This window comes from Rhodamnia argentea, chromosome 10, assembly GCF_020921035.1.
Source record: "Rhodamnia argentea isolate NSW1041297 chromosome 10, ASM2092103v1, whole genome shotgun sequence".
In the NCBI taxonomy this organism is placed as follows: Eukaryota; Viridiplantae; Streptophyta; class Magnoliopsida; order Myrtales; family Myrtaceae; genus Rhodamnia; species Rhodamnia argentea.
The window spans coordinates 14,736,581-14,764,035 of record NC_063159.1 but is presented as its reverse complement, the minus strand read 5'-3'; the positions used below and the strand labels follow the sequence as shown (position 1 = coordinate 14,764,035).

At 42.3% G+C, this 27,455-nt stretch overlaps 2 protein-coding genes and 1 pseudogene across 3 annotated transcripts; 2 read left to right on the top strand and 1 right to left on the bottom strand.

The window, feature by feature from the left end:
• The first annotated feature begins 881 nt into the window (after positions 1–881).
• Positions 882–26,797, top strand: LOC115732671 (probable LRR receptor-like serine/threonine-protein kinase At4g29180). Its single transcript, XM_048271246.1, has 7 exons — positions 882–1,175; positions 1,787–1,989; positions 2,087–2,213; positions 2,297–2,359; positions 2,434–2,620; positions 2,882–3,313; positions 26,627–26,797. The coding sequence occupies exons 1-6, from the start codon at positions 995–997 to the stop codon at positions 3,222–3,224; spliced, it is 1,104 nt and encodes a 367-aa protein (XP_048127203.1). The 5' UTR covers positions 882–994; the 3' UTR covers positions 3,225–3,313; positions 26,627–26,797.
• Positions 4,031–21,228, top strand: LOC115732670 (LRR receptor kinase BAK1-like). Of its 2 annotated transcripts, none has more exons than XM_048271244.1 (2): positions 4,031–5,039; positions 20,565–21,228. In XM_048271244.1, the coding sequence occupies exons 1-2, from the start codon at positions 4,211–4,213 to the stop codon at positions 21,128–21,130; spliced, it is 1,395 nt and encodes a 464-aa protein (XP_048127201.1). In that variant the 5' UTR covers positions 4,031–4,210; the 3' UTR covers positions 21,131–21,228. The 2 variants fall into 2 exon arrangements, with proteins under 2 accessions (XP_048127201.1, XP_048127199.1); XM_048271242.1 differs by having other exon boundaries at positions 4,031–5,043; positions 20,569–21,228.
• Positions 23,320–24,536, bottom strand: LOC125312718 (annotated as a pseudogene).
• Positions 26,798–27,455: the final 658 nt, after the last annotated feature.

Sequence of the window (27,455 nt, the reverse complement as noted above, 5' to 3'; positions counted from 1 at the left end):
TCCTTTTTCTATTCTGGTCATGCAGCTTAAAAGCGGTGGCCGACTGCCCTCTTTTACTTTTTCTTCTTCTTCTTTTTCTTTATGGTGGGTCCACCACCTTGGTTGACCTGGTCAAAACAAGGGTCAAATATTACATGTTTTTTTTCTCCCTCTCTGGGAGGAAGACTGTAACTTGGATTAAGGACACTACATGTTTTACCACTAAAGCTTCTGTCAATTCTCAAATTACGTTTCCATGGTGATACCAATGCTATCTTTACACCGATCTAGACCTTTAAATCAGTTGGTTCTCTGCTTGGCAGAGACAGAGTGTCCATGCCCACCGCGGCCCGGGGGGGTTGGATTTGATTTCTCCTGCTTTGTCAAGAACTTTTTGCGCGAAGTGGAAATGGAACCCTAATCCTGAGATGTCGACATCAGAAACAATTTACGAGACCGTGTCGACAACTTCCATTTGGTCAGACTGGAACTTAAAAAACTCTGTTGCGTCCCTAGGTTTCCAGTCAAACATCGGAGTGGGACACAAGCATCCCCAACTAACTTCGAGAGTTACGGCCGGCGCCACGGGAGACTTCTCTTCCAGAAACTCACGTAGTAAACTCGAAACAGTGGAAATTCCGTGTGGGGCACTGGCACACCACTTGATGGTGAATTTCGTTCGTCTGACGGTCAAAGTATCTCTTTCTCCATTCAAACTGCAAGCAAAATGCTTCTCCTATGCCCCCCATATTGGAAGCCGTCCTGCTTACTAGTTTCCCCTGCGGTAGCTCGCCTCCAAAAGAGACCACGGAATCATCCTAGCTCTAACCCGCGAGAAGCTGAAATCGACAACTCGTAAGACACACACACACACACACACACACACATATATATATATCATCAGATCCTTTTCCTGTGAGAAAAAGGAATATTATGTCCTGTTCATAGACATTTGTTCAGGTGGCGATAGAGCGCAAGGTTTCGGTTTCCAAGAGGAGAGCGAGAGGGAGAGGAAATGGTCTTCAAATTCGCCACCTTTGATCCCGCTCGAGATCCTGACGATTACAACCATGCTTTCCCACAATCTCCGTGGTCATCGTCGTCATTGCCATCGGCAGCGGCGGCAACTATCTGTCAGCCGTGTGATTCTACTGACGGCTGCATCAGATCTTTGGTCAGCCGGCTCGTTGTCGCTGGTACTTCTCGCTTCTTGACGTTCCAACCACGACACTCTTATGCACTCGTGCTCACATTTCTCTCGTTTGTGCTTGTGCCCGTCATTCCAAAAGGTCCTCTGGCCTATTTGTAGGTTTTGTAAGTCTGTTACTAATTTTTTTCCGGATAGTGCTTGCTGGATTCTTCCAGCAAACATAATGTGAAGTCGGAAGGCAACGTGATTTTGGAAAAGAATAGACCCTAAAGAAAAGAAAAATGTCCTAGAGGGAGGATGATCATGATGTGCTAGATAGTTCTACAAAGTCATGTTGATCATATTTGACTGAGCTCCTAATAATTAATGAGCCAGAGTTTCATCCATGACAGGCATGCCAACAAAGTAAAAACTTGAGAATACTGATTTCCCTGATTAGTCCAATGCTCTGTAAGGTGCCACAACTTCAATCCGTGCCCATTTTTTTTCTCCCTCTTTGTCATCTTCTCCTTGAATATAGCTCTCAAATTTCAGAAAATGCTGCCCTATAGGTTGGATTTCTCATCTGCAGGACACTTTCAAAGATTTTCCTTGATATTCTACTTGTCAATCTTTGGAAGTTGTTATGCAATACTCAATAGCAAGATTTCTGTATAGAACCTAGGGAGAGGATGCTGAAATTAAAGTATGGACCTTTTAAATACGGCGAGCTTGCGAGGGTAACAAGAAACTTCGGAACGGTTCTGGTTGAAGGAGGATCTGGAAATGTATACTTCGGCACACTAGAGGATGGCACCGAAGTTGCTGTGAAGGTTTTCTTCTGTTTTTCAATACAAGGGTCCAGGGAATTTCAAGCCAAGGTTAGATAGAACACGGCAAACTTATGCTTATCTAGAAACTTTGGTCCCAAATTACTGTCAGCATAAACACTGGTAAAGCACGCTTATAACTTTGCAGGCAAAAAACTTGAGGGCTGTTCACCATGAAAACTTGGTTCCTCTGCTTGGTTATTGCGACGGCACCAAAACCAAGGCGCTGATATACGAATTCATGGATGGTGGAAATCTGCGACAAAACTTAACGGGTATCTTATAACCTTACTCTAGAATAACCCCGAAAATGTCTGTTTTTTCCACGTATAACGGGGTAGATGTGTTGATGTAACAGGCGACAGGCCGAATTTCTTGACTTGGAGTAAGAGACTTCAGATTGCCGTGGACATAGCACAAGGTGTGTACATGAACTATCCACTGTTGCTGTTTTCGCTCTGGCATGGTTTGAGGATTTCTTGCAAAGAATTGCAGGTTTGCATTATCTTCATCATGGTTGCCATCCACCCATCATCCATGGAGACTTGAGTGCTGCAAATATCTGGTTGAATGAGGAAATGCAAGCTAAAATAGCTGACTTTGGTATCTCAGCTTTTGCACCTCGAGCTCTTGATTCTTATCCAACTTGTCCTCTCGGTACTCCAGGATACTTCGACCCCGAGTAATGGCTGAAACTCAATCTTGTCGCTTCTCTTTTATTAATATCTAGCCCTTCCTCACTATTTGAATGCACATGAAACTACTGGTGAAACATTTCGATGTCTATAGTTCTCATCTTTTCACACTTTTTAAGTAGTTAAAATGTGGACTTGACTGAAAAAAGCTCAAAAAGGATAAATGACTCAAAGAGATTCAAAGAGAAGCCTCTTACCATGAACTAGAAGTCAGTCTTCTCATCGATATTCTCATATGCCTTCTGCAGGTTTTTTCCGTATTCAAGGCCAGACAGGAAAAGTGATGTTTATAGTTTCGGAATCATACTCTTTGAGCTAATCACAGGACATCCAGCAGTGACTAGAGGGGCAGTGCGCAACGTGTTTTTACTTCAGTGGATGACTCCTATCGTTGAAACTAAAGAGATACAGATGATTATGGATCCGAGTTTACAAGGGAAGTTCGACATTGACTCGGCTTGGAAAGCGGTGGAGATTGCAGGGTCTTGTACAAGACCAACTGGAGAAGAAAGGCCGGACATAACTCATGTACTGGCTGTACTGAGTCAATCTTTGGCACTAGAATTGGCATCTCAGTACTGCCACTCCTAGGTAGTTCACTAATTAGGAAATGTCAGCTTCAGCTGCAAAAAAATCTGCAGCAGTTTAGATGCTGAACTCAAGTGGTGGCTTATGTTTCATACTTGTACTTAAATTGGGATTGGGTTTATTATTGGGTTCTTAAATTTTTCTACATGCAACATGATCGGAACAAGCCCTCCACTGAAGTGGTCACTTGATATAAAACCATTCGCACTGCCTCTTCGGTTCCTAACTGAAGTGCTTCTTAGCCTAAGAAAACAAACACTACAGATAAAGGTGAGTTCCTCTACCCCAGGTGCTACCGTGAGCTTCAGTAGATCCTGGGATTACAGGTAATGCCAAAATGCATCTTTCAATATGGAGAAATCCTAATATTCACATCGTAGAAGCAGGAGGTGGGTCATCTGCAGGTTTATCTTGGGTTTTAAATAGTTCCCACTTGTGACATGAACCGGAAAACGGCCCACACGGAAGTATTGACTTGAAGTGGGGATTTGCTTCATGGAGCCAAGATCTATGCCTTGCTTCCGCTCGCACCAGTAACCTGAGCCAGCAGCAGCTTCTAGATTGATTATGACACTTGTGATTACTGATTATCGCTAAAAAGAGGTTAAAGGATCAAAGTTGGAACAATTTTCTTAGCAATCAAGCTGAAATTTACGGGGAGAGGGGGCCTTCTTTGCTTGGAAAAAAGGCAATTACCGTGTGGGCACACACCTGCTTGCGGGGGACTCGTAGTAGTTTATAATTAGTCTTTTCTGGATCGACTTATTGCTCGCTTTATACAAAGCCATTCACACTGACGCTTGGAAGATGCCGTGGCAGTTTCCTCTGCAGTTTAACTGTTGCAGCTTCTGAGTTGGGTCCTAAAACTTCTATATATAACCGCTCTCGCCCACGAGAAGAGAGGGGCACAGCCATCTCTCGCAAATCACAATACACATTCATTGGTCAAGCTCGTGATAAATCAAATTGGGAGAAGGGAAAAAAGGAAAATGGTGTTCAAATTCGCCACCTTCGATCCCGCTCAAGATCCCGATGATTTCAACCCGGCTTTTCCACCTACTCCATCATCATCACCCTCAGCAACACTCTGCCATTGCCAGCCATGCCAATACACCCGCGCTTTCACCAGAGACATTGTCAGCTGCCTTGTTGCTGCTGGCGCTTCTCTTGTCTTTACAGCCCCAGCTGTTGAACTTGCCAGTCATGAGATTCGAGACCGATCCGTAGAGACGCCATTGCCTAGTATCAGTTCTGATGTCGGTCCAGAATTTCACCAAAGACAGGTTAAAGAGTTCACTCTGGAGGAGTTGAAGGTGGCTACCGATGAGTTTAACGAAGAAAACATTATAGGCAGAGGTGGATTTGGCAAAGTCTACAAGGGTCGGTTAGCCGATGGCTCTCTGGTGGCATTCAAAAGATGCAAGGAAGAACAAGCTGAAGGTAGTATCCCACTGTTCGAAGCAGAGGTAATAATTGGTAGCATCGTACCCCCACATCAAAATCTGCTTCCCATGCTCGGATTTTGCAGGACGTCAAAAGGCAGTGACTTATGGCTCGTCTACCCCTTGATGATCAATAGAGATGCGGCATTGCGCTTGAGAGAGCGACCAGCTACACAAACCTCGCTGGACTGGCCTACCCGCATAAAAATAGCAGTGGGAGCTGCGAGAGGGCTGTCCCATCTGCATGATCTGAACATAGTGCACCGAGATATCAAAGCTGCAAACATTATGTTGGATGAGGAATTTGAGCGTCACATTGGAGACTTTGGGTTGGCCTTGTCGGTCGATCTCAGGCACGGCGGATACTCTGTGGATGGCATTGAGGAGGAGGCGGTCGTACTTCCGAGGACCGAAGCAAGATCCAACAGTGAATTTTCTCATGTCACGACAGCGGTACGTGGCACAATAGGACATATTGCGCCGGAATATCTCAGCACCGGGAAATGCACGGTGAAGAACGATGTCTTTGCTTTCGGGGTAATGCTTCTGGAACTCTTGACCGGACAAAGAGTTTTTGATCTTGCAAGGCTTGCAAATGACGTAGATAAGTTCTTACTCGACTGGGTAAAAGAGCTTCTGGTAGAGGGTAGGTGGGAAATCCTACTCGATCCCGATCTGCAGGGTGCATATGACGAGGAGGAGATGGAGAAAGTGGTCAAGCTGGCTCTTTTGTGCACACAAGCAGTCCCAAGAGAACGACCATCCATGACACTGGTTGTCCGAACACTCGAAGGCCATAGCATTAACATCGAGGAGAGATGGGAGGAGTATGATCGGAGGAGGTTTTGGGAGGCAGCTACCGTGAGGTCGAGTCCCGCCATGGCCGGGCTAGGTCGAGCCCCGCCAACCTCGCTTGCCCAGATTCTGCGTAAATTGAGGTCTCCGGGGTGGATTGCGGCAGACCCCGCTTTGCATTTCTGGACCCAGATAATCTATATTGTTAAGGTAATGACCCGGCCCATTCTAAGTAGAGCAAGCTCTCAAAATTAAATGCTCTGAGTGGTCACGGTGAAGGTTGACTCTTGTATCTCAACAAGGTATCTAAAACGACGCGGGATTTAAGATGTCATAGTTTATGTGTGGCCGATCTGAAAACCACATGTGACAATAGAAGTATCATCACTTATAATGAGGAGAAATTATTACCACCAACGACATAATCTACCAGCCTGAGTTACGAGGCTCCACAAATTCTGTTGTTTTTCAATTCATCAACTCTGATTTCATGAAAAACTCACCATAGTGAGGATGTTGTACAATATTGTTACCTCCCTTTTATCAACGAATGTCACACCCTAAATCCACGTAAAACAAAAGAAGGGACACAACGTCTAGAAGAGAAAAACAAAGACTCCGAATAACCATACCTAACAAAAGGCCAGCATTTAAAAAAAAAAAAAAAGCGACCTCGGCAGCCGGCTGGAGGAAAAAGAAGAAAAAAAAAATAGAAAGAAAAAAAAGGAAAAATAAAATAAAATAACTAAAAAAATTTGAAAAATACTAAATTATCAATAAAAATTGGTCATGCCGCTCCGCAATTTCAAGCTAGAATTAGCTAGAAGGATTGAATTGACACGGATGCAAAATGTTTAGGATTGAATTAACATAATTACAATATATTTAGGACTTTTTTTGGTAATTTTCTCAAAAATCTTGCATTCCAATTGTCTTGGAAACTCGTTGGCCAAAGCAGCTTGTCTTGGAAATTCAGCATAATGTGCGTTTGTGTTAGCGTATCCATACGTATGGCCCATGAACCGGTCGTATATTGATTGATCCTTGCTTCATCTTCATCTTTTTTTCTCTTCGTTGTCAAAGGTAGAATGAATTGCGTGACGATGTCGATTTCTTTGGTAAGCCGAAGTCATGAATTAGGCCACTCTGCTGTGCAATCCCGAAGATTATATAGCACTAATATGAAGTCGCAAATTCTGCCTAGCGTCAAAAGCGAGGCTAAATTGTCACAGGAGATATAACAGTTAATTAAGTATTTTTGGTGGTTAAGGTTGATCTACATACATGAAAGATTCGCAAAAGCCTGAAGTCAACATTATCCTCACAAGGACATGCTTTTGGAAATGAGCGGCTGGGGAATGCAATGACTCCATATCAAATGGAATGAGTAACGAGAAGAAGGGATTGGATTAAACATGTATCATTAATTGGAAACTCATCAGTTTTGCATCAGCTAAAATTTCATTTCTTGGCCAAAAAGTTATATAGGACGAATTAACACAGTCCTCTTTATATAGGACATAATGGGTGCGTTTGGTTCGGCTTTTGGAGAAAGTCTTTGAGAAAATGCAAAGGCCTTTAGACTAAAGACATTTAGTGAAATGCAAAAACTGTTTGGTAAATTGTAATTGGAAAATGCCTTGAAATGCAGCTTTGGAAAAATGCTGTTTGGTAAACATAAATTCGGAAAGTCTCTAGATGTGATTAAATTTTAGTTTTTAAATGCAATTTGTTTAAAATTAAAAAAATAATTGTTACATATGCACAAATTTATAATTAAAAAATCAAATCAAAGTGGATATCTCAACTAAAAAGAGAGCAATTGCACTATAATAAACATGGTCACATATGTCTCGAGGAAAAAAATACGTTATCCTTGAATATTACGAACTTCTTATTTCTTAAAGTTGTTGCTATTTGATCATACAAACGCGTCACGTTAGCGAATATATTATCATTTGAAGCATTCAAATATTTATTTATATCATAGAGCCAACTGAATATCCATCACATCTCCCATCACCAGAAATATACTTAACAAATTTCCTGATGTACTTATCCCTGCTTTTACATTTGACCAAAATGCGAAAGAATGCTTAACCACACACCTCATACATATGTCCTCCTGCAGCTGGACTTCTTAATTCTGGACAATTACTAAACACGCACACACAAAGAAAGAAATAGAAAAGCATTCCAAACTTGCTGAAGATCACATATAGCAAAGCTCACAGACAGTGAATTTCTTCCGCAGAGAACCGATTCGATCCCTTTTGAATGATTATATGCCCCATGAGATCAACTATCTGAATGCACATCAAGCTGGACTTGTGGATATGCAAACTTCATGCCTCATAGAGATACCCATCTAGTTTTGTTGTTGAAGGCACCAATAAACCGTCTAAGTTTGACATCGAAGGCTCTTGGATTCAATCTATCAAAACCGCCAACACCAAAGCATAAATGGTGGCATTATACGGAAACCTTCTCTATTGCCAGTAACCATTCATACGGATTTCATCGGTTGTAAATGAGAACCATCACATATTTCAAGTGAAAAAAACTTGTAGAAAAGGCAATACATCACTTCAAAAGAAAGATTTCAATTCACCATAGATTTCAACCAATTTCTCTCTTGGTTTTTCATTCCTCTAAACTGTGTCATTGCATTGACCAAATTCTGACATACAAAAGAAAGAGAGTTGAATACGATCCTCTCGCTTTAATAAAAAAAATAAAGGAACTAGCATCAAACAAAGCAGAGTCTCCACAATTCATTAACTCAGGCTTGCAGAAAGGCAATACCCCAAATGCTTTGGCAAAGTCAAGCGCAACATGTTGAACATCTTTCTACCAAAATACCACAATAACGCCACAAAGTCGTCAAAACAAAGTAAAACTAAGAGCAGCTAATCTAAGATAGCTACAATACTGCGCATTACAAACGTAAACATATGCACCCAAGGCAGACAAAATGACAGTTTTATTTCTCCAATTCAACTAAGACAATCCCAAATTTTACAACATCACCATCAGTAAGCAGACTCTCCCAATCTACTTCTAGATACCTTGCACTCTTCCATCTCCATAAAAAAACTTTGTATTACTTGACCAGTAATATCCTCAATCAAGCACAATATCAAAAGTACCATGTGCTGCCAAAAACAAAAACAATTGTTCAGGCTCTCAAAAAACAATGCACTTTGCCCTCCTTCAGGCACAACACCAACCAAATAAGCATCGAACATCAGTGTCTCCATGGAACGAACAACTTCATCATTCACCAAAATCCTGAATTCTAACAGTAGTTCCCTGCCATCATACAACATTACTTATCATATATCCGACCATTGATCAGGGCATGGACTAATCTACTGAGAACAAGCTTAACGACGGAGAGTATTACAACCAAAAGCACAAAACATAACAATCCGTGATGATAGACATATTCATAATCCTAAGCAGCATTGAGTTATTGCCATTCAATACGCTTGAGCAAGCTAAATTCAAGGAAAAACGGTAATGGATCGATTGCTACTGCATTTTTGAAATAGACTAGCTAATCAAACCAAATCATGGGCAACTAAATTGCTTATCGGGTTGAGTTTAACATTAGTGGCAGAGATTAGTAGTGAAACAAAGGTGCCTTGTCCGTGGAGTTGCGAAGAGAGAGGAAGCCGTCGCGATAGACATTGCGCTTCAGCTTCAGCTTCTGCTTCAGCTGCTTCGTGAAGTTGACGTTCCATTTCTTAGGAGCTTCCATGGTTGTCGCATTTAGGATGAAGAAGATTTCTAGAGCAACGAATGTGGCACCAATTATCGGCATTGCGATGACTCGAAACTATTTAATGCGAGAAATTAGCACACCAACCAGGGTGACGACGTCTCGGGTGGCCATGGCGAGGATATCGGTGCACGAGACCCTGTTCCAGCAGCTCAGGACCGCGTCGACGGCCGCTTTCGCCTTGATCACGGTGTCGAACCCGTCTCCGGCCAGTGACAAGTTGTTCAGATGGTCCTTCTCCGCCTTTGTTGCTAGCGGTGGACGCCACGATCACCGAAGCGTCACAACTCCACTTATCCAAAGAAAGTACCAAGACACAAATGGGTTAATCCCGAACAAAAATGAATAGATGGGTCTTCAAATTCAATCACGGGGTATCGGAAATACCTTGACGAAGCAATCATGGAAAAAGAGATGAAGAGTACCAGGGACAGTGACGAAGGTCTGCTGGAACTTCTGCCAGACGGCATTGCGCACGATGCTCTCGATCTTTGGGCACACGTTGGCATAGAAGTTCTGCCTCAAGGGATACCTTCTTCAAGCACGGTAATGCGGGGGTCGCGCTACCTCGGCGAACCTCGCAACAATGGATTTGCTGCGGTGGTGCAATCGTAGACCAGGAGATCGGCGACGAGCATCAACCAGGCGACCGCAAGCGTACAGCCAAGCGATGTCACCAGCTGAGCTGCGTTCGAGGGGGGAAAGAAGAGAGGCGAGCGAGCTCCGCTTAGGAGGAGATAAGCGACAGATGCAAGGGTTTTCAGGTTAAAAAGGGTAAATGTTGAATTATGAAGACTGAATGAGGGCAATATTGGAAATTAAAAATATTCATTAACTCGGCCTTTTTGTATGCCGAGAAAGCTAGAAAGCTAAAGCAGGTAAGGAGGAGCCTTGAGTTAAAGGCCTTTAGAAGGCATTTGGGAAATGGGCTCTTCAAAAATAATTGCCAAACACTCTAGCATTTTGGCTAAGAGACTTTACAGGCCCAAAGAGCTTTTCAAGTGGGTTTCCAAACGCCGCCAATATGTCACACCCCGATTCTTTAGGAAAAAGAGCATGACACGGTCGTCTTTTTGAATCAAAGGACGCAACCTCAAACAAAACATGATATCAAAATATATATTGATAAAAAGGCCACATGTCCACAAAATCAGAACTCATCTACTATAACAAAAAGATATGCATACATATCTTGCCACATATAGCTCGAAACTCATCAACTATATACAACTTATCCAATATATATATACCCCCACTATCCCAAAAGTCCCGCAACTAACGTACGCTCGATCCTACTTGCGGCTCGCCGATAAACCCGAAAGACAAAGGGGATAAAGGGGCGAGCAACCACAGCTCGGTGAGAAGTACAATATTTTCTCGGCGGATCGAGAAATCACTATGCAATCATCAAAGTAAATCAAATAGCAATTTATAGTAATAACAAACTATCAATGGTTTGATCCATTGATTAATCTCATTAAACCAACTTTCGATGGTCCATCCATCGAATAATCTCATACTCATCGTCAACTGTGACCACGTTTGATGCCGTGACAAGGCGACCAAGTTTGCCCCTCTTTGCTAGGTCTGCCACCCATTTTAGCCGGTGGTTCGGCTCAATGACGTATTGACAATATGCATTCTACCCTCACCTCACTGGGTTCTATTCATAGGGATATGAGTATTAACCCCAATATCAAATCCAGAAAAATTACAACGATCTAGTTTCACAAACCGAAGGCTATAAACCGAATACATAGCCTTCCTCATAAACATATTTCTCAAACAGCATTTCAATAAGACAATCGTTAACAAGCCAAATCAAATAATCAAAGGGTAGTAATAGCTCGACCATGTTTAAGCAAAAATAATGCTCTAAATGTCACATTTCTTCACCTTGACAAGAAAATCAAACCATAGTACACGTGCCCATCTTTAAAGCGTGAGTTTTATAAATTCGTAGAAGATAAAGTGCATCTCACCTTAAAAAGTCGCAATCCAACCTATAATAGTCACTCGAACCGCAAAGCTTGAAATCCTAAAAATTAATTGAAAAACAACATTAAAAGCTGGAAAAATACTACGCTAGTGAAAAAATTGACTAAAGGACGTATAAACGTCGATAATCCGATACCTATGGGCTAAAAAGCTACTGGTCGCACATTGGGCAGCCTGTCCGTGAAATTTCTTTGAGCCATATCTCCTTCTACCGAACTCTAATTAACACAATATTATAGTCAAAACGAAGTTTATTCTACTATAAAAGTCCCAACATAGCCAACCTTAGCGGACAATTGGAAACTAAAGAAATTATCTCTCAAAGTATACTGTTCGCACAATACATACTGCACACCTGATTTGAATTACTCGCCCTGGGCAAACCATAATGTCGAGATCCGTCGAATCCTACGGCTTCATAACATCCTAAATTTTCATTCTCAAGTAGAAACGCAGCCAAACGCCCATGCAATCGGACACAGCAACTTAGTTTTCCTCAAAATCCGAAATTGAGCCCTAAATCCGCAAATCACCTTGATAGGAGAAACGAGAGATGCAAGCACTTACCTAGCGCTGCGACACGTAGTGAAATGACTTTGTTGACGCATTCGTGGCGGTGGCGCGCGCACGTGACTATTTTTTCTCTTTTTCCCTTTCTCCTTTCTCCTCATTTCTTCTCTTCTTTCTCTCCTTTCTCTATTTTCTTTTCCTTTCTTTCCGCTGTGGAATACTCCCTACGCCCTTTAAGAGAAACCAACTGCTCTCTTTTCTTTTTCTTTTTTTTTAATACCAATGGGTCCCGCCATTTATTTTGACCTAGTAAAAAAAACAACTCACATATTACATAATACTAACAGTCCTCTTTGAACAATGAATATGATTTCTTGTTTTGACCAAATCTGAGAATCAGCTATTCTGTTTCTGGCCTCTGTAGTCCTTGAGGCCATTCGGGGTCGAACAAAACAAGTAGTTTCTCCAGTTAAATTTGGGCTGGGCTTGATCCAACCAAACAAATTGGATGGGCCTGAGTTTCCAATCGAGGGGATCATCGGTCATGTTCCTGACCGACAGTGTGCAACAAGATCCGTCATCACTAAATCATCGAAACACTAGCACTAGATAGTGGGAGTCGATAGACATGCCCAAGCTCGTGCGGACACTTCCTATCCCCCCTAAGTTCCAGTGACGAACAGCTCCATAACATGAAATTTGTCTTCCAACAAAGAGGAAGTGTCGGTTGATATGCTCCATTCACCCGTTTCTCAACTGTTCGAGCTTCAATCGGACATAACAAGTTCGATGCCGTACATATATAAGACATGCGAGTTTCTTCTCTCTCCTCACTTAATTCGCAGTTTTGTCTGATGGTTCAATTGGACAAAGATACCCGATGTATATATTCTACAAGCACGGGCACTGACTTGGGTTGATCTTCAAATATGAAGATACAGATACAGAGTAAGGTGGGGATGAAACCTGGGATGGGGGGTGGGCCAAGTCCAAGGGAGAAAGACGTGGAAAAATTCATCATTGGATTGTGCCTGTGGCGAGATACCAATCAGATGGATGAATTCTTGCAGCATCGCCTGGACGGTTATCAACACCTGACGTGCCCTAGTTGACCGGAGCAAGTTCGATAATCTGCTCTTCTTGGGACTCTCCCGAGAGGGGAGTCACTAGAAAAGCCAAACAGAGAGTGAGTTTTAGAAGCTGCTGTTGACACTTAAAATAATCCAAGAAAGACTCGTGACGAGCATGTGAGGAGGCGATAATCGGCTACGAAAAAAGAAGGTACGTACCAATCAGAAAGGTGCCACGTGTCGGGGTAAACTCTGGCGCCACTTCCTTCTAGAGCAAGAAAAAGCGCACGGAGGGAGGCCACGATCGAGGCGGTTGGCGGTAATCCCCACGAGGTAAAAAGAAAAGGCGCGAAGATTGGGAAACCGTCATCTACGTGGCTTATGGAAAAGAGCAAAGCGTGGGGCCAAAGGAAGAAACCGCCAAGCGGTTACCAAAGAGCTTGCCTATAAATACCTAGCAATAGCAAGATACACACATAACAACAAATCCAAAACACTTGCATTTTCAAACTAGCTCTTAGCCTTTAGCCTAGCCTAACTATAGTTTTTAGATCCCCGTCGTCGATTCAATTCCGGCGAGTATCATATCCAGAGTTAGGTGTCGTCGATTAGATTCACGTCTACTCGTTAGGTTCGGTATCGTTGATTAAATTCCGTGTTGCACCCTTCACCCATCTTGTCCAAGCTCGATTCAATTCCAAAGTTCCTTCCCCCCATCTTGTTGATTAAATTCCAGCATTGTGTCCTAAATCATCTCACGATCCCGTCGATTCAATTCCAGGGTCGCGTCGAAGTTTGTCACATACCGTTACTATTGCATATTGGGCCGTCGAAGTTGTCGAAAGCCCGTTTGTAACGCCCCCTTTTGTGGAAATCTACTGCATTTGACACTCTCCGTCCAAAACCGACCCAGAACTTCTTTTCGGAAAACGAACGGATTAAGTTCGATAAAAGATTCTCGCGTAAGTAACCCTCTTTGGGCCATAGTCAATTTGGGCATGGAACCCATAACCAGCAAAGCCCTGTCGAAGGATTTCAACGCACAACAGCTGCATTGTAGTTTCTTTTGTGATAAATTCGCTACCGTCGCCGTTACTGAAGATCCCACCATTCTCCTTCCCCGACATCATCATCAGCCTGTTGTTGATAGCGTGAGAGCCAACGTCCGGTCTGCAGTCAGTGCTTCTCTCATCTTAACAAACCCCAATTGCAAAGGGAATGCAACAGACAAGAGGAAGAATGAACAGAAGCGGATGCTGGGGGTGAATTCCAAAGTTTCCGACAAGACAAGGTTCGAAAAGTTACCTTTTGTCATGGAAAACAGTAATCAGAGAAGCGAATGGCTCACTTGCAAGTTTCATCTTCAGTTCGTCTGCACCAGGCGCTACCGTGAGCTTCAGTAGATCCTGGAATTATGGTAACACTGAAATGCATCTTTCAATATCGAAAAAGTACTCATATTTATCTCATAGAAGCGAATGCTCGATCGTGCAGGTTTATCTTGGTTCATAAATTTTTCGACATGAGAAATAACTCGGGAAAGCCCCGCATCGAAGTATTTACTCGAAGTTGTTCGTATTGGGATTTGCTTCATGCAGCTTCTAGATTGACTATGACACTTGGGATCACTGATGGTCCCTAAAGATGGTTCTAGGGCCCAAGCATCTGTTGGACCATTTTCTTAGCAAGGAATCTGCTTGGAAAGTGGCAATATTTATAAGAAGAGGGGGCGTTTTCTGACTGGAAAGTGGCAATTGCCATGTGGGCGCACAGAGGCACACACCGCTTGCAGGGGTCTCCTAATGACCATAACGATAGTGAGTCTTCTCTGGCTTCATGTAGGGCCTTTCACACAGCCTCATCGAAGCTGCCATGGCAATTTCCTCTGTTAAACTTCTAAGTTGGTTCTTAAAACTTCACTATAGCATCTCTCGCCCGCGAGAAGAAGGGGCACAGCAATCTCTCACAACACATATTCATTTGTTAAGCTCCTGATAAAGCAACTCGGAGTTTGGTTTCTAGAGAGAAGGGGAACAGGAAGGAAAAATGGTGTTCAAATTCGCCACCTTCGATCCCGCCCAAGATCCCGATGATTTCAACCTGGCTTTTCCTCCTACCCCATCATCATCAGCATCCTCAGCAACCCTCTGTCAGCCGTGCGAATACAGTTGCACCCTCACCAGATCCCTTGTCAGCCGACTTATTGCTGCTGGTGCTTCTCTTAATTTAACAGCCCCAGCTGTTGAATTTGATGGTGATGAGATTTGAGACCGATCCGCAGAGACGCCATTGCCTAGTATCAACTCCGATGCCCATCCAAAGTTTCATCAAAGACAGCTTAAAGAGTACACTCTGAAGGAGTTGAAGGTGGCTATTGATAAGTTCAGCGACAAAAACATTATAGGCCGAGGTGGATTTGGCAGAGTCTACAAGGGTCGGTTAGCCGATGGCTCTCTAGTGGCAATCAAAAGATGCAAAGAAGAACAAACTTTTGAAACAGAGGTATCGTTGGTAGCATCGAACCCTCACATCACAATCTGCTTCCCGTGCTCGACTTTTGCAGAGCATCAAAATGCAGGGACTTATTGCTCGTCTACCCCTTGATGATCAATAGAGATGTGGCATTGTGCTTGAGAGAGCGACCTGCGACACAAACCCCGGTGGACTGGCCTACCCGCAGAAAAATAGCCATGGGAGTTGCAAGAGGGCTGTCGCATCTGCATGATCTGAACATAGTGCACCGAGATATCCTGCAAATATTGGATGAGGAATTCGAGCCTCACATTGGAGACCTTAGGTTGGCTAAGTTCATCAATCGCAGGCACGGTGGATGCTATGTGGATCGCATCGAGGAGGCACCCGTACTTCCGAGGAACGAATCCGAAGCAGGACCCTGCAGTGAATATTCTTATGGCACAACAGGGGTAAGCGGCACGATAGGACATATTGCGCCAGAGTATCTAGGTACCGGGAAATGTTCGGTGAAGGCCGATGTCTTTGCTTTCAGGATAATGCATCTGGAACTCGTGACCAGACAAACTGCTCTTGATCTTTCAAGGCTTGCAAACGACGTGGACATGATGAGGTTACTCGATTGGGTATATGGGCATCTGGTAGAGCTTAGCTTGGGAATTCTGGTTGATCCTGATCTGCAGGGAGAATACGACCAGGAGCAGATGGAGAAAGTGATCCAGCTGGCTCTTTTGTGCGCACAGTCCCAACAAGACGACCGTCCATGGCGCAAGTAGCCCGAATGCTCCAAGGCCATAGCATCGATGAGAGATGGGAGGAGTATCGTTACTCGAACGGGTATCGGAGTTACTTGGAGTCTTTGAGTTACGCAGGGCAATTCCGAAGTCATGAAGATATTCTGGACGACTCCTCTTCGTCACTCAGTCCTGAAGAATTATCCAGACCCAGATAATTTAGTCGACGTAACAATGCGGTCCGCTCTACGTGGATCAATCCCTCAACAAGATAACTCTGAGTGATCGGGGCGGTTGTTAGCTTATAAAATTGCAATATTTGACTTAGTTCGCCCCAAAAAACAAAGAATTGAGTTGTAAACTAGGAAGTATCGATACTCTCTAGAAGCCTCCGTGTCGTATTCTACGCTCTACGATATGCGACTAACACGTGATTAGTGCTTCAAATACGCTAGGGTCATACGAATCTAGCATCCCGACATACTATTTTTACATGCACGGTGTCAATTTTAAGTATTCAATAAATTAAGTGTCAAAATGTAAATTTATTAAAAATATATATACTTAAGTTATATATATAGCCACCCAAAATTAATATACCCAGCCAACAGAAAAAAAAAAAAACTAATCGTGAATCCTTAACAAAAAGAAAAAGAAAAAACTCACCATTGATATTTCTATATATTTATCTATATACGTAGAAATATACATTTAATATACGACATATCTCAACATGTCGAAATTCTTTTCTTCTTTTTTAAGAAATAACGTGTCAGCGTATCATGTTATATCATGTCACATGTCGATGTAGATGCTACTTAGCTAGTAAAAAAGAAAAGAAAAAAAGGAGAAGTGGACTCTCGTTATAAAAGGAAAAGGAGAGAACGCACATAACAAAGGAAAATAAAGAAGGAGAAAAAGAAAAGAAAGAAATGGAAAAATGAAGAGAAAGGAGTACACGCCTCGAAAACCTCGCCAAGCTGGACCGAGTTCGTTTTGTCACGTCCAGTGAGAATTTAAGTCCTTTAGGGTCTATTTGGTAACGATTCTAATTCTCTAATTCCGTTCTCCAGAACAAAAAAAGGTGAGAAACCCGTTTAATAACGAAAATGTTCTAATTCTCAAATTCTCCGATTTTGTTCTCGAGAATAGATTTGGAGCATAAATAAGATTAAAAAAAAGTAAATTTTTTGTTTCGGAATTAGTTTTAAGAAACGAGGAAGAATATATTTTAAATTTAATGCAATTGTGCCAATGAAGTCTTAAATCTTTTACAATTCTATTAATCGTCCATTCGACAGGCTAGTACTGATGTGACAAGTTTTAATAATATTCTAATTTTTTCTATTTTAATTATTTTTTCTTTCTTATGTCAATTTATCTCATTTGGCCGGTCGGTGACGACGTGGCAATTTTTTAATAATTTTTTGGCCTTTTTTTGTTTGGGCCAGCGGTCTTCTCGGCCATCAGCCGAGGGAAAAATTATTAAAAAATTAAAATTTTTGAAAATCGAAAACTCTTAAATTATTATAAAAAAATTTGCCATGTTTGGGTCAATCAGTCAAATGGACTGAATTTGCACAATTGTAAAAGATTTATGACTCAATTGATCAAAAAAAGTTTATGATTGAATTGACACAATTGCAATTTCCTAACAAACAATATCAAAAATTAAGTGCAAATTTCCTATTAAGGTTATATTTTTTATTAAGAATTTTGCATATATCTTCATGCTGCATGAAATAAATAGACTAATTATGGATTATGCATGATTTGTATTTATTTTATTAGTGATGCTATATAGGCAGACTTTATAGTGACAATGCGTAATTATTTGACTTAAATGAAAAAAATTAGGAAGATAAATTGTTCTCGACAACATAAACTTTGTGCAATTACTAAATGCATTTTTGTTTCCAGAGTAGAAATTTGTGCAGTCACCAAACGCATTCTGATTCTTTAAAACTTGTCCAAAAAACAGAGTCAAGAAAAAATCAATTCTGATCAGAATTAATTATTTTGGATCAAAATCGTTGCTAAACACAGCCTTATTCGACCAGAATTGAAGCAGAATCGTTGCTAAACGCAGCCTCGTTCACCTAACCGGAGAAAATTTTTGGAGTTGCCCGGAGCAAGTCCAAGTATCTGCTCCTGCTGGGACTTAGATGAAAGTCCCTGGAAAAGCCAAATAGAGTGCTTTCTGTCCACACACTCTCTCTCTCTCTCTCTCTCTCTCTCTCTGCGTTCGCGCTGCCATATCCCAAAACCAGAAACCACCTTTATGGGATGTGGAGAATTTATCGAGAGATCAAGGAAAACTGTCAGACTACACCAACAATAAGACTAGATGGTGAGAAAATTACTGTTTTTTGTGCCTTATGAAATGAAGATACCTGATGTATCTACTCCACAAGTACGTGGAACGAGTTGAGTTGATCTTCAGATATGAAGATAGAGAGAGTAAAGTTTGGGATGAAAACAAGTATGGGGGTGGGCCAAGTCCGACAGAGAGATAAGCGGAAAGCTCATCATTGGATTGTGATTGTGGCGAGATACCAATCAGATTGAATTCGTGCACCACCGCGTGGACGGTTGTCCCCACCTGACATGCCCCACTCGACCGGAGCAAGTTCGATAATCTGGTCTTCTCGTGACTCTCATGAGAGGAGAGTCCCTAGAAAAGCCAAACAGAGAGTGCTTCTTAGAAGCTGCAGTTGTAGTTTCTTTGGAGTTATCTTCGCCCGCCATCACTGTTACTGAAAATCCCACCATTCTCCTTCCACGACATCATCATCAGCCTGTCGTCAATGGCGTGGTCGCCAGAGCACTGAGGCGATAGCTGTCGTCTCGTTTGCAGTCAGTGCTTCTCTTGTGGGAGAATATGAAGGTTTCCAACCAGACGAGTTCCAGAAAGTTTTTATAACACATGCGAAAAGAATTAGTTACCCTTTTTGTTTTTGTAATGGAAAACAATAAGCACAGGGCTAATTCCACTAAATAACTTCCATTGTGGAAGATGATACACCTGCGGGCTTCATCTTATCAGTTCCTAACTAAAGTACTTCTTAGCCCAAAGTTAATGAACATTATAGATAAGCTAACAGATCTTTATCTTAAGTTGGCTTTGAAGATGAATTCACTCTACATCAGTTGCTGCAGTGAGGTTACAGTAGATCCTGGAATTATGGTATTACTGAGATGCATCTTTCAAGATCGAAATATGGTAATTTTCATCTTGTAGCAGCCGGTGGTGGGTCGGGTGGGTTTATATGGGGTTCATAAATTTTTCTGGGGTCCAAGCATCTGTTGGACTATTTTCCTTTGCAAGGAAGCTGAAATTGATAAGAAGAGGGGCCCTTCGTGCTTGGTAAGTGGCAATTTCCGTGAAGGCACCCACCACTTGCAGGGGACTCCTGATAACTCAAAGTCTTCTCTGGACTGACTTAGTGCTCATTTCATTATGAAGCTATTCACACTGCCTCTCGGGAGGCTGCCATGGGAGTTTCCTCTGTTAAACTTCTGTTCTGAGTTGGTTCTTAAAACTTCTAAAAAGTGGCACCTTCCTCTGCAGCTTCCTCATTTAAACTTCTGAGTTGGTTCTTAGAACTTGTATAGCGCAGCTCTAACCCACAAGAAGGGGCACAGCGACCTCTCGCAACGCTCGTCATTCTGTTAAGCTCCCAATAAAGCAACTCGGGTTTGGTTTCTAGATAGATAGGGGAGAGGAAGGAAAATGGTGTTCAAATTCGCCACCTTCGATCCCGCCCAAGATCCCGATGCTTTCAACCCGGCTTTTCCACCTACTCCATCCTCATCACCCTCTGCAACACTCTGCCAGCCATGCGAATACACCTGCACTTTCACCAGAGCCCTAGTCAGCCGACTTGTTGCTGCCGGGGGTTCTCTCGTCTTAAGAGCCCCAGGTTTTGAATGTCATGATGATGAGATTCAAGACCGATCCGCAGAAATACCGCTTCGCAGTATCAATTTCGATGTCCGTCCAGAATTTCGCCGAAGACAGCTTCAAGAGTTTACTATGAAGGAGTTGAAAGTGGCTACCGGAAATTTTAGCAACGAGAAACTTATAGGCAGAGGTGGATTCGGCAGAGTCTACAAGGGTCGGTTAGCCGATGGCTCTCTAGTGGCAATCAAAAGATGCAAAGAAGAACAAACTTTTGAAACAGAGGTAACCGTTGGTAGCATCGAACCCTCACATCACAATCTGCTTCCCATGCTCGGCTTTTGCAGAGCCTCAAAATGCAGGGACTTATTGCTCGTCTACCCCTTGATGATCAATAGAGATGTGGCATCGTGCTTGAGAGAGCGACCCGCGACACAAACCCCGCTGGACTGGCCTACCCGCAGAAAAATAGCCATGGGAGTTGCAAGAGGGCTGTCCCATCTACATGATCTGAACATAGTGCACCGAGATATCAAAGCTGCAAATATTCTGTTGGATGAGGAATTTGAGCCTCACATTGGAGACCTTGGGTTGGCTAAGTTCATCAATCGCAAGCACGGTGGATGCTATGTGGATCGCATCGAGGAGGCACCCGTAATTCCGAGGAACGAATCCAAAGCAGGATCCGACAGTGAATTTTCTCATGTCACGACAGCGATACGTGGCACAATGGGACATATTGCGCCGGAATATTTCAGCACCGGGAAATGCACGGTGAAGAACGATGTCTTTGCTTTTGGGGTAATGCTTCTGGAACTCTTGACCGGACAAAGAGCTTTTGATCTCGAAAGGCTTGCAAATGACGTAGATAAGCTCTTACTCGACTGGGTAAGAGAGCTTCTGGTATACAGTTGGTGGGAAATTCTAGTCGATCCCTATCTGCAGGGTGCATATGACGAGGAGGAGATGGAGAAATTTATCAAGCTGGCTCTTTTGTGCACACAATTAGTCCCAAGAGAACGACCATCCATGGCACAGGTAGTCCGAACGCTCGAAGGCCATGGCATTAACATCGAGGAGAGATGGGAGGAGTATGATCGGAGGTTTTGGGAGGAGCATTGGGGTGAGTTGAGGTCTCCGGATTTGATGGTGGCGGACTCCACTTCGCATATGAGAGCTGAAGAATTATCTGGACCCAGATAATCTATATTGTTGAGGTAATGACCCGACCCCATCCTAATTAGAGCAAGCTCTCAAAATTAAGTGTTCTGAGTGGTCATGGCGAAGATTAACTCATGTACCTCAACAAAGTATCTCAAAATTAAGTGTTCTGAGTGGTCACGGTGAAGGTTAACTCATGTATCTCGACAAGGTATCTCAAACGACGCCGGATTTAAAATGTCATAGTTTTTGTGTAATTGATCTGAAAATCACCGATGATAATAGAAATATCATCACTTATAATGAGGAGAAATTATTACCATCAAGGACATAATCTACTTGCCTGAGTTACGAGACGCCACAAATTCTGTTGTTTTTCAATTCATTAATTCTGATATCATGAAAACCTCGCCATAGTTAGGATGTTGCACGATACTATTATCTTCCTTTATCAACGATGTCACACCCTAAATTCACATAAAACAAAAGGGGGGACGCAACGCCCATTAAGAGAAGAACAAAGTCTCCGAGTAACCATACCCAAAAAAAGGCCAGCGTTAAAAAAAAAAAAAAAGAGCTTGGCAGCTGGCTGGATGAAGAAGAAGAAGAAAAAAGCAAAAAGAAAATAAAAATAAATAAATAAAGATTCGAAAAATACTAAATTATCAATAAAAAATTGGCCACATCAGTACAAGCCACCCCACATTGGCAATATCCAGCCAAAAATTGGTCGGAAGGACTAAATTGATAAAATATTTAGGACGGAATTGACATAATTACAATAATTTTATGACTTTTTTTATAATTTTTTCAAAAATATTGTATTCCAATTGTCTTGGAAACTTGTTGGCCAAACCAGTTTGTCTTGGAAATTCAGCATAATGTGCGGTTGTGTGAGTATATCCATGAATTGACATAATTGCAATAAGTTTATGACTTTTTTTTTATAATTTTTTCAAAAATCTTGTATTCCAATTGTCTTGGAAACTCGTTGGCCAAACTAGTTTGTCTTGGAAATTCAGCATAAAGTGCGGTTGTGTAAGTATATCCATGAATTGACATAATTGCAATAAGTTTATGACTTTTTTTTTATAATTTTTTCAAAAATCTTGTATTCCAATTGTCTTGGAAACTCGTTGGCCAAACCAGCTTGTCTTGGAAATTCAGCATAATGTGCGTTTGTGTAAGTATATCCATATGTATGGCCCATAAACCAGTCGTATATTGATTGATCGTTGCTTCTTCATCATCTTTTTTCCTTCGTTGTCAAAGGCAAAATGAATTGCGGGACGATGTCGATTTCTTTGGTAAGCCAAAGTCATAAAATTAGGCCCACTCTGCAGCGCTATATAGCCCAAGGTTATATAGCACTAATATGAAGTCACAAATTCTGCCTAGCGGCAAAAGCGAGGCTAAAGTGTCACAGGAGATATAACAGTTAATCAAGCATTTTTGGTAGTTAAGGTTGATCTCTACATACATGAAAGATTCGCATAAGCCTGAAGTCAACATTGTCCTCCCAAGGACATGCTTTTGGAAAATTAGCGGCTGGGGAATGCAATGACCACCGTATCAAATAGAATGAGTAACGAGAAGGGAATGGCTTGAACAAATAGTTTTGGGCCTGTTGTCCTTGAGGCCAATAGGGGTCAAACAAAAGAAGTAGCTTCTACAAAGTGGATGGGCCTGAGTTTCCAATCGAGGGGATCATCGGTCATGTTCCTGACCGACAGTGTACGATGAGATCCTTCATTAATTACCGAATCATTGAAACACTAGCACCAGATAGTAGTAGTCGATAGACATGCCCAAAGCTCGTGCGAACGCTTCCCTATCCCCCTCTAAGTGCCCCCCTGACAAACTGCTCGATAACATGAAATTTGTCTTCCAACAAAGAGGAAGTGTCGGTTGATATGGTCCGTTCACCCGTTTCTCAACAGTTCCGAGTTTTGATTAGACATGACAAGTTGGCATGCGAGTTTCTTCTCCCTCCTCACTCAATTCATGGCGTTTTGTCTCGGCGGTTCAATTGGACAAAGATTACCCGATGTGTCCACTCTGCAAGTACGTGCACCGAGTTGAGTTGATCTTCAAATGTGAAGATACAGCGAGTAATGCTTTACATAGATGGATGGGTGGGGTCCTCGGGTCAACAAATAGATTATCCGGGTCCGGATAATTCGTCGGGATTGTGTAGCGAAGAGGAGATCCCTCCAAGACTTCCCGAATTCTCACGAGGAATGCCGATACTTCAGATGATACTTCTCCAATCTCTCCCGGATCCATATGGCCTTCGAGAGTTTGGACTACTTGCGCCATGGATGGTCGTTTTGTTGGGATATCTTGTGTGCAGAGGAGAGCCAACTGGATCACTTTTTTTTTCTCCTCCTTGTCATACTCACCCCGCAGATTGGGATCGACCGTAACATCCAAACTCCGCACTTTTACCCAATCTAGTAACAACTCACGCTTGCCATTCTTACGCCTTTCAACGGATTTTCGTCCAGTCACCAGTTCCAGAAGCATTACCCCAAAGCCAAGCACATCGTTCTTCACCGAGCATTTCCCCCTGCGCAAATGCTCTGGCGCAAGATGTCCTAGTGTACCACATACCGATGTCGTTACCTCAAGATATTCACGGTCGGATCCCGCTTCACAATTCACTCCCTGGAAGTGCGGGTGCCTCCGCAATGCAATCAACAAGACTGTGTCCACCTTGCCTACTATCGATGAACTTGGCCAACCCATAGTGACCAATCTGAGGCTCAAATTCCTCGCCCAACATGATGTTTGCAGCTTTGATATCTCGGTTCAATATGTTTAGATCATGCAGTTGGTACAGCCCTCTCTCTGCTCCCGTGGCTATTTTTATGCGGGTAGGCCGATCCAGGCGGGGTTTGTGTCACAGTCGCTCTCTCAAGCACCAGGCAGCACTTCTGTTGATCTTGAAGGGGGCGATGAGCAATAAGTCCCCGCATTCCGATGTTCTGCAAAATTCCGAGCATTGGAAGGAGGTGTTGATGTGGGGGTACGATGCTACCAATCATTACTTCGCTCTCCAACTCCTTCATACCTTGAGCGATATCTTGAGGATCTTTATTCATTCTTTTGATTGCCACTGGAGACATAGGCTTCGCCAAATCCACCCCTGGCTATAAGTTTGTCGTCGCTGAAATTTCGGGTAGCCATTTTCAACTCCGCCAGGGTAAACTCTTGAAGCGGTCTTCGTTGAAATGCGGGACAGGTCATCGAAATTGATACTATGAAGTGGTATCTCTGCGGGTCGGTCTTGAGTCTCATGACCATCAAATTCAAAAGGTGGGGCTCTAAAAGCAAGAGAAGCACCGGCGGCAACGAGTCGACCGACGATGGTTTTGGTGAAAGCGTAGGTGTATTTGCATGGCCGACAGAGTGTTACTGAGGGCGATGATGATGGAGAAGGCGGAAATGTAAAATATGGTTTTGACCAAGTCAAAGAAAAAAAAAGAGAAAAGGGAAGGGTTGAAAAGTCAAAGAAGAAAAGGGACTCATATTATAAAAGAAAGGAGGGGCAGCAACGGGGAGAGAGAAAACACTCGGCAGAGGAGAAGAAGAAGAAGAAGAAGAAGAAACAGAGAGATGGCGTACGAGAATCGGATGCCTCATCAAGACGATTCAACTTTGGTTCACAAGACTCGATAAGTGCTCGCACTCCTTGTTGATATAATCGGAATGGTTTTCGTTTTTAGGGCCCAAATTCGGATTTATGGGAAAATTGAGCCACAAAGTCAGATTTTGGAATTGTTAAGTTGAGATTCTTTAGGGTAACAATAATTTAGGGTGTTGTGGTGCTGTGAGACTTTACGGAACTCGATTTGGACTTATGGTTTGTTCGAAACAAAATTTGAAAGTTTGACGCGTGCAGTGAACAGTGCGCAACCAGAACATGTTGCGCTCGTTCTTGCCGATTTTCGGATAGATTCTGGACAAGCTGTGTTAGAGGTTTTGTTGTACATTAAAAGAGCTTTGTTTGGACTATAAGTTCGTTTAAATCAAAGCTCGGAGGAGGGAGTTATGGTTCATTTAAGTTTAACGCTCAAGCTGCATGTAGCGGACAACATGTATGTTCCTCACGAGCGAGCATTTTGTTAGTGCGTAGGTGTCGTCTTAGTGACAAATAGACCTTTTTCTGTCAATTCATGCTTTAGAGTAGCATGTTATTCAGTTTTTGATATTGTTTTTCATTATATCTTATAGGAACACGAGTGTGTTGGCTCGAGTAACAATCCTAAGTTAGTTTTTGGCTCTTCCAGGTGAGTGGTGCTATCTCTTCTTTGAATTAGTAAATGCATATTTTGAAAAATAAAAGGTATAAGATGTATTATGTGAAAAGTGTGATTTCGCTAAAAGGTAAAAGTGATGTTTATAGCATATTTAATGCATAACTTCGGATCGGGCATTTGCTACCCTATTTGTTATTTGAAATGGTTTAAAAAGTCCGTATGAAAGCCATTACGAAAGGTTATTTGTACTAATTTGTGAATGGTTTTACAAATGTGTTATGAAAGGTATGGTGAAAGTCATTTTCATTATATAGCTTGTGAAATGAGTTTCGAAAATGATTTGGGAAGTGCTTTACAAAAGTATTTCTAGCGTGAGTTTTTGCGAAAAGGCCATCGGTTTTAGTTTGAGAAACCGACTTGTGATATTGATTCTGAATTGTTTTGTGAATTGTAAAGATACTACTATGAGTTGTGTTGATGCTTAATATCGCTATGAGCCCATTGAGGGACTTGTGGGTATGTGCATACTAATGTTAGGATATCCTTGTGGGCCGAGCCACCGACATTATAGGTGGAGACCTTGCCAAGAGGGGAATCTAGGTCGCCTTGTCACGAGGCGTTATACGTGATCATGGTTAGATATTTAAGCATGAGTTTGGTCAATGGAATGGACCATTGACATGTGATTTGAGATTAGTCAATGGAATGGACCATTGACATGTGATTTGAGATTAGTCAATGGAATGAACCATCGTCATTGATTATGTATGAGATTAATCAATGGAATAAACCATTGATATTTGATTTGAAGTTTGTTGATTTAGATGAAGATTTTTGGTATTTATAAAGTTATTGTAGAAATGTATAACTCACTTTTGGTTTTGTATATATATATGAACTGTGATAGCTAAAAGTAACATGTATTTAAATATTTTGTTATTCACATGACCGCGTACTTTAGTGTGTATTATGACCGATGAAAGGAAATAATTTATATTTGAAGTTGTGCTCATATTATCAAGCGAGTTTGGGATTATTAAGTTTGGTTATGATTTTGTAAATATGCATAGTGGGTGTTCGATCCGCTTAGAAGAGGTACGCACTACTCACCGAGCTGTGGTTGCTCATCCCTTTCTTTCCCAATCTTTTCAAGTTGCCAATAGAGCGAGAGCGTTATCAATGGCGATTTTTGGGAGTTCGATTTTGGGTGGCTTAAGGCTGCGTCTTTCGGAAGGGAGGACGGCCGTGTCATTCCCTCTTTACGCTAGGAATTGGGGTGTGACACTTGTATTTAGATTTAGATCTCCGTGAGCAGTGATATTCGTGATGAATGGGGAAGAAAATGTCCTTTGTGGGTTGTGGAAAATTTATCGAAGAATTAAGGAAAACCGTCAGACTACACCATGAGTAGAATTAAATGGTAAGAAACTGATCGTATTTTGTGTCTTATGAAGTGAAGAAGTACGTGCAACGAGTTAAGTTGATCTTCAAATATGACGATACAGAGTATAGTCGGGATGAAAGCGAGTATGGGTGTAGGCCGAGTTCAAGAGAGAGAGAGAGAAGTGGAAATTTCATCGTTGAATTGTGATTGTGGCGACATACCAATCAGATTGATGAATTCGTGCAGCACCGCGTGGACGATTGTCACCACATGACATGCCCCAGTTGACCAGAGCAAGTTCGATAATCTGCTCTTCTCGGGACTCTTATGGGAGGAGAGCCCCTAGAAAAGCCAAAAGAGAGGGCTTCTTAGAAGCCGCATTTGTAGTTTCATCACCATCACACTGATACCGAAAGATCCCACCATTCTCCTTCCACGGCATCATCATCAGCCTGTTGTCAATGGCGTGTTCGCCTTTGCATTAAGGCGATAGCCATCGTCCAGTTTGCAGTCGGTGCTTCTTTCCATCTTAACACACCGATTGCCGAGGAAACACAATGGACAAGGGGAAGAATGAACAGAAGTGGATATTGCAGGTGAATTCGCAATTTTCCAATGTGACGGGTTCGAAAGAGTTCTTCAAACACAGGCAATACGAATTAGTTACCTCTTGTCATGGGAAGGAGTAATGGACTACTAATATTCATGTCGTAGCGGCGTG